The 15,471-nt window shown below is 51.6% G+C and overlaps 1 protein-coding gene across 3 annotated transcripts in view; it reads left to right on the plus strand.

The window, feature by feature from the left end:
• Positions 1–9,553: 9,553 nt before the first annotated feature.
• Positions 9,554–15,471, plus strand: part of NFIC (nuclear factor I C) — a 65,673-nt gene continuing 59,755 nt past the window's right edge. The window contains exon 1 of one of the 3 annotated variants that reach the window (XM_081134574.1): positions 9,554–9,730. In XM_081134574.1, the coding sequence (XP_080990700.1) occupies positions 9,728–9,730 (3 nt within the window). In that variant the 5' untranslated portion in view covers positions 9,554–9,727. The remainder of the gene's footprint in view (positions 9,731–15,471) is intronic. The other 2 variants (XM_081134576.1, XM_081134572.1) reach the window with 2 other exon arrangements.

Here is a 15,471-nt window from a genome sequence, read left to right on the forward strand (position 1 = left end):
AAAGCTTTCCAGGCAGAGGACACAGCCTATGCAAAGGCCCTGGGGCAGGACTAGGCCTTAGCGTGTTGAAGGAATGATGAGGAGGCTCGTGTGGCTGGAGCAGAGTGAGCAAGGGAAGATGTGAGGGCAGGGTAGAGATGGGGCAGTTTGGGCAAGGCCTGTGGGCCGCATGGAGGAGAATGGATTTTGTCAAAGGCAATGGAGAGCCCTGGAGGGCTTTAGACAGTGGGGAGATGTGATGTGCCACCTAAAAACTGTGAGATTTGGGGCAAGGTCCTTTCCCTCTCTGGGCTATAATCTCCTCATCCATCAACTGGGGAAAGATAATACCTCCTTGGGGAACTGATGTGAATGTAAAGAAAGGGTATGGCAAGGTGGTTGGCACATAGTAGGTGCACAGCCTTCAACTGATCCAGCCCCTATCATCACTCTCCTGGACCTGCATAGTGACCCCAGTCTTGGTCCCCTGGCTCACATCCTCGCCACCTACAGTCTGTCCTCTCCACAGTGGCCAGAGGGCACTTGTGAGCACCGTAGTCAGGTCCCACTCCTCCCTCTGCCCACAGACCTTTTTGTGGTCCACAAGGCCCTGCATTGTACAACCCATTCCTGTCCCCTCCCTGCCCTCACCTCCTAACTCTCTCCTCCTCACTTACTCTGCTCCAGCCACATGGGCCTCTTCACTGTTCCTCCAACATGGCAGGCCTGTTCTTGCCCCAGGGACTTTGCATATCCTGGTTCCCTCTGAACACCCTTCCCCCAAAGACCCACATGGCTCCTCATTCGCCTCCTTCAGGTCTCCGCTCCTTTAAAATTGCACCCCCGACCCTGACCCACACTTCCCCTCCCTCTTTCTCTCTAGCTTCATTTATCTGTCATGCTCACCCCCAGCAGCCCTCAGCCACCTTGCCACACTGACAACCACTTATATGTCCCCATGGTGCTCTTTCTGAATTAGAAGGGGAGTGAACGAAGTTGTGGCCATGTTTGTGTTTGTGGGAAGGTTCCATGGCCTGGGCAGGCCTTGCCAAGTGGCTGGCTGGGCCTCCGTTCTGGTCAACATTGGAAGGTATCAGCCTGGTTCCCAGAGGAACTGAGGAGACAGATCTGTGTGGATGTGAGCAGATGTGTGTAGGGGTCTCAATCCCCCCGCCCAGTCCAGAAGCTCACCTTGGATCATCAGGGGCCTCTGAGGCCCAGGCCAGCCTTCTCCTCATACATTTCAGGCCCAGCAGTCCTGCCATTAGCTCCAGAATCTCTCTGCCAAGGAAACCCCAGTGCTGAGGTTTTCCATGATGAACAAACATATGGCCTCAGGCCGAGCAGGGTGGGGTGCTGAGCTGAGCCCTGGAAGTAACCAGGGGTCCCTAGAGCAGCTCTGCTGCCCTTCTAGGGGGGAAACTGAGGCAGGGAGCTCCTCCATGCCTCTGTGCCCAGAGTCGGGGGGTGCCACTCTTGCAAGGTCCCCAGGTTTGGCTATGTAGCGTTTGGCAAAGGATAGCATGGGGGAAGGCGGAGACCTGGGCCTGCTGCCATGTCAAATTCCTCCCAGCAGCAGTGGAGGCAGAGGGAGAGGGTTTTCGTTGTGTGTTTTTTCTTTTCTTTTTTTCCCCTCCCCAACAGAATCAAAGAGTGAGAGAGAGAAAGAGAGAGGGAGGGAGGGAGAGAACTGTTGGCAGGAAGAAGGCATTGAGCCAAAACCAGGCGGGCTCTCTCCTGGCCTCACTGAGTGCTCAGAGGCTGGGACTGGGGTGGCTGGAAGGGAGAATGGAGAGGCTCGTCTTCCACCAGCATCCCAGCGTTTGGCAGAAAAGTGGTGGCCTCCTGGAAGGACACCAAGCACAGCCTTCAAGGCCCCCTGGTGGCGGCTGCAGCCCCTCTCCCACCAGTTTCTCAGCAGGCTTCTCTGCCTGCGGACCTTTTCCCAGACTGGTCCCTCTGCCTGAGATGCCCTCCCCATCCATCTCAGTATCCCCCCAGGCCGCCTTGAATCTGGTCTGCCCTCCCCCTGGACCTACAGGGCCAATGTGAGCCAGGATGGAGGCTAAGGCCAAAAGAAAAATTAGTAATACTATCATGTCTTTATTTAAACATGATATTGTGTTCATCGTGGATTTTCTGCATTCATTTGGATTCTTTAAAAGATGAAATAAAAGATTAGTTATCTTGATGACTGAGTTTTTGGCATACATCCTCCCTTAAATGTTGCACCCCCCACAATAAGTGCCACAATTGCCTCATCCATATTTCGGCCCTGGGGATCTAGTTTATGCCAGGGCCAATTCAAAACCTGGGGGAGGGGAGGGGAGGGATACAAGGTAAGGAGGTAAGGAATAGGAAGATGGAGGTCTGGCCCCCACTCCTGGAGACAGAACCTTGGGGACATGACCCCAGCAGACCTGGTCACACCTACTTACCCACTGTGTGACCCTGGGCAAGTCATTTCTCTCTCTGGGCTTGAGCCCATGCCTTGTCTATCAAATAAGCTAATAAGGGTTCCTCTGCCTGCCTCCAGGGCTGTGTGTCCATCAAATAGAATAATAGCCCTAAATGGTTGCCTACACAATGTAAGCTGTTATTAGGGCTTCAGGGCCACCCATGGGCCTCAATTTCCTCATCTATAAAATGGGCATAATGATACCTGCTGCTGCTAACCTCTCAGGGCTCCGGAGAATTCAAGGGGTAGTGATGATGCTTTGCAGAGGAGACATCTGAAGGCTGAGAATGTTCTGCAAGGGTGGGGACAGTGGCTTCTGTTGGGAAGTCCAAACCTTCCTCCCCCCACCCCAATTATAACATCTCATGCAGAAACATTGAAAAGGAAAAAAAAATCAGCCAACACCAGTGTTGCAATTTAGACCTCTTTCCTCCTTGTCCATCCCTTCCAACCCCACCATTTTTTTTCCTGCCCTTTTTTTATAGCTAAGCGCTAGAAGGTGGGACCATCCAGGATTAGAAAGATGGGCCTTGTGAACCAGGCTGCCCAGGTTCAGATCCCAGGTTTACCATGTACTGGCTGTGTGACCTTGGGCAACTCCCTCAGCCTCTCTGCCTTAGCTTCCTTATCTGTAAATGGGGATGATGACAGTACTTTTCATGTGGAACTGTGGCAATGAGTTAACTTAGGGATCAGCAAACTATGTTACAGGGGATGGATTTTTTTGTTCATCATGTGAGCTAAGAATAGTTTTTACATTTTTAAATGGTTGGAAGAAATCAAAAGAATAATATTTTGTAACACGCAAAAATTATGTGAAATTAAATAAAGTTTTATTGGCACAGGGCCCATTTGTTGATATGCCATTTCTGGTATCTTTTGACTTTTGTGCTACAAGGGCAGAGCTGAATAGGTGGGACAGAGACCATCTGGTTGGCAAAGCTAAAATATGCACTCTTTGGCTCTTTATAGGAAAACTGCAATCCCTGAGCTACTTTGAATAGTGCTGGGCTCAAAATGAGCTTGGTCCAGGTGTGCTTGCTATTGTTGGTAAATGTGTGGTTTGTACAAAAGTCGCATGCTATTTTCCCCCTGTAACCATCGCATTGCCAACATTTCTCCCACACCACTGACGATTCTTGGAAGCCTGCCTTACTCCCCAAATGTGAAATCTCCATAGTCCCACCCTGATGGGCACTTAGGTTGTTGGTGGCTAAGGCCAGAGCTGCAGTGAATAGCCTCACTTCTCTAGCCTTTTTTTTTTAATGTAACAAACACTTCTCTCTCATTCACTTGGTGATGGATCCTATTCTAGGCACTTTGCAAATAACTTATTTAATTCTTACTATGACTACTGTGATTCTCCCATATTACAGATGAACAAACTGAGGCTTAGAGAGTTAAGGTGATTTCCCCAGGGCTACACTGCTGGGATTTGAACCCAGGCTGGGTGGCTCCTGTCTGTGCGTTGGGCCATTCTCCGCTTTCCTTGAGATAAAGACCCGAAAGCTGAATCCTTGTATCAAATGACAAAGATTCAAGGATTCCACGACTGGCAAACTGCCCCCACTGGACATATAGGGAGATCATTTAGGGCCAGTCTGAAGTTTGATACTTGCGACTCAACTATGGGCTCCCAAGGGTGAGCCCTGGACTCAGTCACCAGGAAAATTGTCCATCCCTGCCAAGACTGGTGAGTGACAACCCCTGGTTAGAATCCAGGTGTGGTGGCCCTGCCCCAGCCCTGCAGCGGCTCCTCTGCCCTGGTCCTGGAGGGTGTGGCCAGCACACCACGGCCTAATCCAGCCCTCTCGGTTCATCCCTCGCTTGGCTCGCTCCCTCACCCCCACCCCCGCTGCCATCCGATTGGCACTCTTGCCGTCACTCACCCACAGGAGGCGTCCGTTCCTCTGTCCGGCCACAGCCACCGGAAGTGGGGCGGCCGGAGCTCCCCGTCGCTGCGGGTGGGCGTGTCCAGTGGTGCCACCACCATGGAAAACAGTCTAACAGGTTTAAAAAAGTTAAACACACACCTGCCACCCTGGGACCCAACCTTCTACACTAGGTCTTAATAACCCAAGAGGAATGAAAGGCTATGGCCATGGAAAGGCTTTTGCATACATGCACTTGGCGCATGGCGCATTCCACTCCCGAGCATTCATCCAGGGGGAATGAGAGCAACTGTTCCCTCCAAGGCTGTGCAAGGAGGCTCAGAGCCGCTTTCGGGTAACAGTGTGGCTGCTATACCAGGCAGCCACGCAGAGGCAGGAACTGTTGGTACACGAGGCAACGTGGATGAACCGCGGAATAATTAGGCCGAGTGGAAGAAACCAGGCAGAAAGAACGTGCGCACACAGCCACACCCATTCCTGTACTTACCTTCTGTGTCCAACTGGGTGCTTCAAAGGCAGAGTGGAGTAGTAAGTAACTTTGGGTAGTCAGTAACTCTCGGCCTCAGTCTCCCATCTGCAAACCGGGGCTAGATATCTGCCAGTTTGTATTGTGTGGATTTGTTTGTGTTCTTTTTACATAAATGCTGGAAGCATATATTTATCATCCAGTGATTTGGGTTTTCCTTTTTTCCCTCCAAAAAAAGCATCTTGGAGATCAGGTCATATCAGTGCTGTTTGAGGAAGCCTGGTGTGTGTGTGTGTGTATGATTCTTTTAAATATGTATATTTACATATTTAATATATAATAATGATATATGTATATCATGTATAATACATGTTGCATATCTAACATATATGCATTTTATATATGTATATATCATGTATAATACATGGTTAATAATACACATTTATAATACATTTTATATATGTATATATTATATGTATCATATTTAATACATATGCATTTTATATAATATATTTTTATATGTATATATAATACATATATTTGATACATATATATGATTGTTTTAAAATAGGATTTACAAGGCCTTTGGTCCCTCTGAGACTTTCATTAACTCCACAAATATTTATTGAACACCTACTATGTACCAGGCACTGTTTTCAGTGTCTAGAATGCAGCTGTGAACAAGACAGACTCTCCCCCACCACACTCCATCATGGAGCTGACAGTCTACTCTCAGCGCATTCTAATTTTGAGTTAATGATTTAGCTATTTATTTGGGCTTTAGATGCTGGAATGAGTGTAATCCCAGTCTGACTCATGACTTGCTTTCATCATTGTTCCCTTTATTACTAAGTGTAAAGGTTTGCTAATAGAATAAACACCTGAAAACTCAACAGCACCAGGCTAAACAGAACTTTAGCAATAATCTGCACCCCAAAGTTAACCATACTCCTGAAACTGGAATTTATCTTTTCCTTACTTGAAAATAATTGTATCTCAAATATGTATTTCCTAAAAAATATTGTTTCACTTTAGTTACTGTAACTTCATAAAGAGGGCATCTTGTTGTGTGAAATATTTGGGAGATTCTTGTTCCACTTGATGTTATGTTGCTAAATCCATTCCTACTATTTGCCTGTAGCTGAGAATACCACTCATGGCTGCAGATAATAGGCCCTTGGGTGAATTTCCCACAATGCATTTCTCCATTCTCAGCTATGGGCATTAGAGTTGTTTCTGGGGTTTTGTATTCTTCACAGTACAGTGATGAACATTCTGGGGCATGTTTCCTGGGGCAGCAAGCAAGGGTTTCTTGTGGCTATGTATCTGGGAGAGGAAAGGCTATGTTATGTGACACATGAATGTTCAGTGTTGTAATTAATGTTAGCCTGTTTTCCAAAGTAGTTGCAATGTGGAAGAGCCCTGCATATTTAAAGTCTCTCCAGCATTTGGTATTGGTGGACATTTTAAATTTGGTGCAATGATATAGAAGTAAGATGGGGCCTCGTTGTGGCCTTGTCATGCATTTGCTTGATCCCTAAAGAGGTTGGACATCTCTCCATGCACTTGTTGGTCACCCATGTTTCACTGTTCACAATATGCCTGTTCATGCTTTTTGCACATTTTCCTCTTGAGTAGTTGTCTTTTTCTTATTCATTCTTTTTAAAAGATTGTATCACATTCCATCAGAAGGCTACACCACTATTCATAGCATGCATCCTCAGCGGCAGCAAAAGTTTGTTCATGCAGGATGAAAAAAATTTTGCTCTTTTAATGTACAAAACACAGATATAAGTTCAGTATGTAAACTAATATGCAGTATATCTGTGGTATTAAAATTTCATGAGGAGTGATTTGGAAAAAATGTCCCAACTGCTCTGAGGGGGAGCGATAATGAAAAAAAAAGGCTGGGAAACACTGATTTATAGCAATTTTCACAAGTATATGGCAATGAAGATCTTTAAGGGCATATATACCTTTTCCCAAGTTCAGGATAGACTCCGGGAAGTTGAACCATATGGTCTGAACTTGTCTTACACCTCTGCTATACTTGCCAAATGGCTTTACTACTCCATACAAACATTTACCTCCAAGCAAGTTATAAAAATGTCTGTTTCACCACATTCTCACCAGCACTAGGTTTTATTAATTTTAAAATCTTTACCTATTTTAATGAGTGCCAGAGCATGGTATGTTCTTATTTTTTGTTATCATTTCTTTGGTCTCTGTAAAGCCTGACATTTTTTATATGTTTGCTAATTATACTGTCTTTTGGGAATGTTCTAGAATGGAAGGACTGCAGACCAACACATTTGGAGGAAAGGGGATCCTTATTATAGAGGGGCAGGAATTTAGCTGAGTTTTGTCCCACAATTATACAGAAAGCAGAACTTGTAACTAAGTGATGAACTTGGATATTTAGCAGAGGGGGATTTCCTGGTTTATTCTTGCTGCTCATAGTAAAATGTGGGCGTGAAGAACTGTTAAGCAAAAAGAAATCAGGATTTGATGATTTGGGAGATTCTCAGTCTATTCAGGTCACAAAAGAAGCTAAAATTAGGAGATCTGCTGTCAGGAAATTGTCTTCCAGACCATCATTACTTACCAGGTGACCTTGGGCATGTGTCTAAACCTCTCTGAGCCTGTTTCCCCATTTGTGAAATGGAGATGGAGGTAACAGCACCCACCTCATAGGGGTGTGAGGGTTAAATAAGTAGGCATGTGTAAAGTGCTTAACACTGTTCCTACAGGCCCAGGGGGTGGCCTCATGGGGAAAATGATGGGTGAAGGGCTGCTTTGGGGCTCCTGCTTAATGCCCTTTGGACCCCAATCCTTGCCTGGCTGCTATCAAGGTATCCCTCCTTTTCCCTCCTTTCCTCCCAGGTATCTAATTCCCTGAGGTAGGGGTGGGACAGAGGATTCCAGCTAGGGATTAACAGAGGCAGATTAGAGGTGCACTGAGAGAAGAGGGGGTCTCTATTCCCTTAACCCTTTCCTCACCTGAGCCAGAGCTGGAGTACCCACACCGCTTCCTTTGACTTCAAGTTTCGGAGAGGGGAGGCCACCTCCAGAATCTCCCCCGCTCCCGCCAACGTAGGATCCTAAAGAAGGCGTGAGGATTAGGTTCTTTGGGCTTCTGACATGATGGTTGACTCGGGGAAAATAAGTTTCCCTTTCCTGGCCTCACTTTTCTCTTCTGAAAAATGGGCAGAAAAATGTGCAGATGAAACAGAAACCTCCGCATCTCCTAGTGAATGCCCTTGGATGATTAAAATTGGCTACAGGGAGTGGACACTTATTGAGCATCTACTATGTTGGCAGGGCTGCTGTCACCACCCTTTGTCTGAGATTTCCCAGTCTCCCAGGGGGCCCAGCATCGCACACAAACCGCAGAATCAACTTCCAGAAGTCCCCAGAGTCAGCCATGGCTCCAGAAGGGCGGTCCAGGGTCTGATTTTCTTCTCTTGGGGTGCTGCCTGCCCCCACCCTAAATCCTGTCGTCCTCCACTGGGGAGCTTGGAACGGCTTCCCTAAAGGGGTCCCTGGATTCTTGGAGAGAACTGGGGTCGCAGGCAGGGGAAAATCTAGGCAGAAATAAGATACGGAATCTTCTCCACCCCACCAGGCCCGGAAAAGCCCCCCTCCCAGCCCCCAGCTGCTCCAGACGCAGAGCCTGGAGGGGGGAAGGGGCGGCGCCTACTCTGCGGCTGCTGGAGGAGGGGGGACTGCGGGAGAGCGCTGGGGGGGTGGGGGGGTGGAGCGCTGCGGCACCGCGTCCCAGCCCACAGCAGCCCAAGCGGCAGGGGAGGGGACACTGACCCTCCACAGCCGTCCCCTCCCCAGCTGCGGAGACTTCGCCATTAATCCTGACCCGGGGAGGGGGCGCCCGGTCCCTCCTCCACCTATGTAGCCGCCGCGAGCGCTCCCCACCCCCACCCCGCCTGAAGCCCCCAGAGGGACCCCCAGGGGACCCTCGCCCCCAGGTCTGTCGCCCCCGGTGTCCAAGTCTCTGTGTTCCCATCTGTCCCATCTCCCCGTTGTGCGTGTTTGTGACTGTGCGTATCCGGAACACCTGCACTCATGGGCCAGTGTGGCTGGTGCGATGGCCTAGGGCAGTGGTACTGGGGATCAGTGTGCGGGTCAGTCCCAGGTCTGAGGTGTTCTTCTATGACTGTCAATCTCTGTGTCGGGGGGGGGGCACCCTGCAGGCTGTGAGTCCCGGTCAGGCTCTGGATGTCTAGGTGACTCCCTAAGGCTGTGAGCATGTGGGTCCCCGTGTGTCTTATCTGGTTGACACTCGCAGGCTGTCAATGTGAGTCTGTGTTGGTGGCATCCTGCAAGAGGTGTGCTTCCTAGACACCCTATTGACTGTGCGCGTGGGTCCCGGTGACACTCTCAGGCTGTCTGTAACACGCTGTAAGCGCCCGTGTGCTTGTCTGCGCGCGTCGGTGTGCATGGTGACAGAGTGGGAGCCGAGGAGGCCGGGGCCCAAGTGCCCCTAGACGTCTGCGTGTGCGTGTGTGTGTGTGTGTGTGTGTGTGTGGTGTGCGCGCGTGTGTGAGAGCGCGCGCGCCGCGGAGAAGGTGGATCCGCTCCGTCCGACGCGAGCCCGCCCCGGGCTCCACGACCCGCCGCCGCGGCTGCTCGCCCGGCCTCCCCTGGAGCGGGCCGGGCAGGGGATGGAGCTGCCGCAGCCGGGGCCGGGGCGCCCAGCAGCTTGAGGAGCTAGCGGCGCGCGGGGCCCGGGGAGGCGGGCCGAGGGGAGGGTCCTGCGGACCCGGGGGGCGGGCGCGGCGCGCCCCCTCCCTCGCGCGCTCGCTCCCTCCCCCGCGCGCCCTCCCTCGCCGCCTCCTCCCGCCGCCTCCGGCCCCCCCTCGCCCGGGACCGAGCGCGCTCGCTCGGGCGCCGGCCTCGCCTCCTCGCAGCAGCGCCATGGTACGTCGCCGCCCCCACTTTCGTTTTCGCCCGGGGAGTTTTTGGGGTGGTGCGTGGGCTCCGGGCGAAAGTTGCCAGGTCTGGGGGGCTGCCCCGAGGAAGGGCTTGATGTGGGGACCCCCTTCCCTCCCGCCACCGCAGGACCCCCGGCAGCCGATGCCCCCCCCTCGCGTTTGGGGGCGGAGCTGGCGAGCAGGGCGCAGCGGGGGATCCCAAGTGGGGGGGCCCCTCGCCCGCACCGCGGCATTGGCGGGGAGGGCGGGGCTCCCCGGAGAAGGTCTCCCCAACCAGGCCGGGCCCCCGCCCCCTATCCCGCAGGGTGGGAGGCTCCGGGAGGGCGCGGCTCGCGGCGCACGACCCCAGAGCAAGCAGCGCGCGGGGGAGCGGGGCGGGGGAGGGGTTGCCCGGCGGGACGGAGGTCGCGGCAGCCCCCGGGGGTGCCCCGGCCCGGGCGAGCGCGGCGCGCCAGCTAGCGGAAAATGGCCGCTGCGGAGAGGGGCGGAGAGCGCGCCACGGCCGCCGCCGGGCGCCTTGAACTTGGAGCCGGGAGGGCGGCCGCTCTAAGCGCCACGCAGGGGTAGCCCCGGAGCCTGCCCCCACTCAGCCTGAGCCCCGCCCACAGGCCGGGCCGCAGCGTACGCGGGATCTCAGCCCGGAGGGGTCACTAGGTCTCGGCCTCGAGCACCCCAGGCAGGCGAGCGTCAGTGCCTGCACTTGAGGGTTCCGGTGTCTGGTCCGCGGGTGTCGGTGGCATTCTTACTCGAGGGGTGCGTTTGGCGGCTCTAGTGCTCCCAAATGGGTCAGCACGGGAATCCGGGCATGCGTTCGCGGGTCTGTGCGGCTATGTTGTCCGGTCCCTGTCCGTGGGTCCGTGGGTCCCGATGCGTAGGGTCTTCTCCTTTATGTGTCTGCGCATCCACGTGGCTGGGTGTGTTGTGTTGCGTGTGTTAGAGCATTGTGCGGCTCTGGACAGTGTGCGTGTGTCTTTGGGTAACTGGGCGACTGTGCCGTGTGTCCCTGTGGAATGGTGCTGTGAAGCGGTGTGGCTGTGTTGTGTGTCTGGGGGTCCCCCTGTGTGACGGTTAGGAGGTTGTCGGTGAGTAGGGAACGGTGTCGTGTGGCTGCGTTCCAGGGGACAGTTGGGTGTCTCTGTGTGCAGGTGATTGGCGCTGAGTGACTATCTTGGGGATGGGTCTATGCACTCCTCCCTGCCCCTCCAGTTCCTTTTTAACTGCCACGGGGCTGCTGGGTGGGGAGCGGTGCTTCCTCTACCTTGCCAAAACCCTGTCCCCTCATCTTACCCTCAGCCCATCCCCTCCACTTCTCCCTCCTTCGGGGTCCCCGGTGGGCGTGGACCTAGGTGGTCTGGGCTTGAGGTTCAAGCTCGAGGTGGCGCGGGGACGCGGTCGCTCCTTGGCAGCGCTGTCTCCCGCCAGGGTCTGCGCCTGCTCCGGGACAAGTCTGGGAGCGAGGCAGGGCTGCCAGAGAGGCAGGGCAGCGGGGAGTCCCCCCTACTGCGGAGGAGGTCCTGAGGGAGGGTTAGTAAGGAGGCGCAGGGGCTAGTTCGGTCCCAGGGGTGTGGCCAAGGAGACCCCTTCACCCCCCCCCTCCGGCTGGGGACGGTCCAGCGTGCTGCCTCCCTGCTGTTGCCTGGGACCAGGTTAGGGGTGTGGGGGAGTCGAAAGTGTTGTTTTCTGCCCTCCAGGGGAATCCCTGCCCAGGGCCTCTATATAATTTTCTAAATATGAAATATGAAAGCCCAAAGGTCAGGCCAAATCTCTGCTTTTTACTTTAAACCTGCATCCCATTTTGGGAGGGCTGTTTGGGAAGGAGGGGGAAAAGGGGTTCCACGTTGACACAGGGGTACATACACAGCGCTCAGGGTCACATGCTCTTATCAGCTCCCCCACCTTCAGGCCCTTCCCCTTCATCCTCACCCTCGCCTACACCAGCTGCACTCCGACACAGCCCTCTCGCAGCACACTCCTGTGCAGCCACACACACCCGACCTGCCCTACACCGCACTCACCTCCATCCCCGCTTGTCTGCAGGTGCCCAGGGGGACACATTCATGTATACATCTTCATAAGCATACACCCATGACACACCTTTAAGAGGTGACTGGTGACACCACGCCTGTGCAATACTCCATGCACACAACCACACGGACCCACGCTGACACACACAGACACAAATACACATGCACTGACAGACTGGCACCTGCATTTGTGGTGGCAGAGGGAGGAACCTAGCTGTGGGGAGAGTTGGTGGGAACTGCCAGGAGGGAAGAACAGGAATGTGATGTGCTGTGTGTCATTGTGTGTGTGTGTGTGTGTGTGTGTGTGTGTGTGCCTGTGCCTGTGTATGAATACTGGATTCTGTTGTGTGTGTGTGCTTGTCAGCATGTGTCGTTGTGTTTGGGCGTCTGTGATTATGGGCGAGTGTATGTGTGTGGTGTTTGGGGTTGTGTGTATGCTTGTATGGGTCTGTGTGTCAGTGTGTGGGTCTGTATGTGTGTGCATGTATTATGTGTAGGTCTGTGTGTGTGTCTATGTGGGGCTGTCTTCATGTGAATCTCGGTGTGTTGTGTCGCTGTCCATGTGTGACTCTGTGTCTGTGTGTGTCATGTTGGACCTATGTATGTATGAGTCTATGTATGTGAAAATCTGTGTGTGGCATGTTTGTGTATGTCTGTGTGAATCTGTGACTTGTGGTATGTTGTGTGTGTTTGTATGTCTGTGTATTGTGATTGTGCCAGCCCTAGTGTCATATCCCACCTTTACTTCTCATGACCAAGGACCTGAATGTCCCCTTCTAGAGCCTCAGTTTCTCATCTGCAAAATGGAAACACACAGGACTCCCCTTCCATGGCCAGGGAGGAATGGCATGGTTAGGACCAAGCATTCACAAGGCCTGGCCCCATGCTGTTTTCTCTGTTCTCTGGGTGTAGTGGCTGTGGTGTTACCACTTGGGCTCCTGTCCTCCTATCGTCCCTGCCTAAGCTACTCTGTGAATGCCACGCACTTTTTCAAAGTTTACTTTTTAATTACGTAAGCCATACATGAACATCTAAGGAGAGTACAAAAGTAAAAATGGAAACTTCATCACCCCTACCTGGGCAGGACCCCAATCCAGGGAGGCCCTGTTGTCATCCAACTTTGTTTCAGCAATTGCAGGTAGAACAGATACAGATTCTTGTAAAGAACACATGTACATTCCTACAAAGGATACATGTATATTCTTATAAAAGGTACATTTATATCTTATAAAGGATACACGTATATTCTTGTTTTAAAAATTCCCAGATGAGAACTTGTGTCTTCTGGCTGAGTCTACAGCAGGTGTTCTCAACCAGGGGTGGTTCTGCCCCTAGGGGACACTGGGCAGTGTCTGGGAGCATTTGCGATTGTCCTGACTGTCACGGCTGGGGGTGTTCCTGGCATGTAGTGGGAGGAGGAATCTGGTCCAGACCTTGCTTTCCCCAGCATGTCTCCTGGAGACGTCTCCATGTGGGAGCGCCTTGTTCTTGTGGAGCTGCGTAGTATTCCAGCCTGTGCCCATGTGGGGAGTGTTGAACTGGCCCCTCACAAATGGACACACGGTGGCTGGCTCCAAATTCTCAACACTACTGCGCATATGTATCTGGGACAGTTACATAGAAGCCTAAGAGTGAATTCTAGGGAGAGTGCATTTTTATTTTTTAACAAAGGAACTAAATTGTGCTCCAAAATGCCAGGAGCTAAATTATGCACCCCCCTTCTGGACCCTCCACACACAGGTTCGAATCCACCAGTTGCCTTTTAAAGAAACCACTATATCCAGGCCCTGTTCTAACTCTGACCAAGCTCTCACTGATTTACCCACAACCCACGGGGTAGGAACTGTCATTGATCGCCCAGTTTCACAGAGGGGGAAGCTGAGGCACAGGGGAGGTTAAGCTGCTGGCTAGAAATGTAGATTCAGGTTGCAACCTTGCAGCATAACTGGCTTGCTGTGGACCTACTATGTGCACTGCAGGGGCCTCCCTTTCCTGAACTGTGGGAAATTTTATATATATATAAATAAATAAAGGGGTAGGCAAAAGTAGGTTTACAGTTATGAGTACGTGAAACAGTTTATCCTTGTGTTATTTATTAATTATTGTATTATAACTGTAAACATACTTTTGCTAACCTGTGTGTGTGTGCATGTGTGTGTCCATATATATGTATATGGTTGCTGTTAGTAAACTTGCAGAAGGTTCTACCATCCAGCACAACTAATATTAACACAGTCCTCACACACACTATCTCAAGGACTCTGCTATCTGCAGTCTTCCAAGATGCATCCTAATGTTGCTATCTCACAGATGTGGAAACTGAGGTTCCAAGAAGGGCAGTCTGTGCTCTCCAAACTTTACCTTAGAAAGGAACTTCAACTGCTACATAAGATTACAGGCAGGGTGGGAATGGGGCAGCACTCTGAGGAGAATCCTCATAAATCCACTTTAACTTTTAAATGTCTGTGAATTGGGGTTTCTGCCATCTACGTGTTCCTGGCATTTTTTTAAACAATAAAATATTGCTTTATTTTATTATTTTTAATATATTTTTATTGATTTCAGAGAGAGGAAGGAAAAGGGAGAGATAGAAACATCAATGATGAGAGAAAGTCATTGATTGGCTGCTTTCTGCACACCCTGCTGGGGATGGAGCCCGCAACCTGGGCATGCAACCTGGGCATGCGCCCTGACTGGGAATCGAACCTTGATCTCCTGAATCATAGGTCGATGCTCAACCGCTGAGCCACACCAGCGGGGCGAAAAATTGCTTTATTTTATGTTGGTATTTGGGTTCGTAGACACCTGCCTCCCCCATTCATCCTGGGGTTTGAAATGTCCACCACAGCTTCACAATGGGGGTTTTAAAAAACATTTGTGAAGTGCTCACGATGTGCTAAGCACTGTTTGAATAACCCTCAGCCACATGCAGTGAGGAGCTTATAGTGACCAAGGAATATGTGCTGCGTATAAATCCTTCCTCCTAGTCAAGCACTGGGGCCCTGGACAAGTGGCCTGTGTTCTGTGGGCCTCAGTTTTTTCCCCTGTAATACAGGGAAATATCAGAGTTGCTGGCATCTTTCATGTCCCTGGGCATAGGGAAGCTGCCCCAAGTTGGTAACAGGGTGTCATTGGCCTCAGGATGTTCAGAGAGACTAGTCAAAATGGCCAAGCTTTCTAACAGTGTCTCAGTACACTTTTGATAGGAAGTCAAGGCTCTGCTAAGTAATATTATCCTTGTGCCAAATCATCCCACAGGGTGGACACTGCTAGGCCACTTTACAGCAATGGACACCAAAGGATGGAAGCAAGGGACAATGTCCCCCTAGTCTTCGAGGTGGGAAGAAGAGCTTAGGCAGCCTCTGAGCCAGGCTGGGAGGATTAGTCAGTGAACCCAGGAGGGGGGAGGGGGAGAGTTGAGGTCAGGGGTTGAGGCCAAGGTCATCAGGCACCCAGAGGACTCAGACGGGGGGAGGGCAGGTCTGTGCTTAGTTATTCTAGAGGGAGAACAATGGAGCTTGAAGAATGTGGGCTACTGGGCCAGATGGCCTGGCTCCAAACCACTGTGCCTCAGTTTCTAGATCCTTGAAATGGGCACATGGCTATGGTCGGTGGGAATCAATGGATACCTGGGAAGAGAATGCAAAGGTTTATCTGGCCAGCCTGAGGTTCTGTCTGGACATTTTCATCCCGGGGTGCTGAT

The sequence above is a fragment of the Miniopterus schreibersii genome (assembly GCF_964146895.1).
Source record: "Miniopterus schreibersii genome assembly, chromosome: 4".
Lineage (NCBI taxonomy): Eukaryota > Metazoa > Chordata > Mammalia > Chiroptera > Miniopteridae > Miniopterus > Miniopterus schreibersii.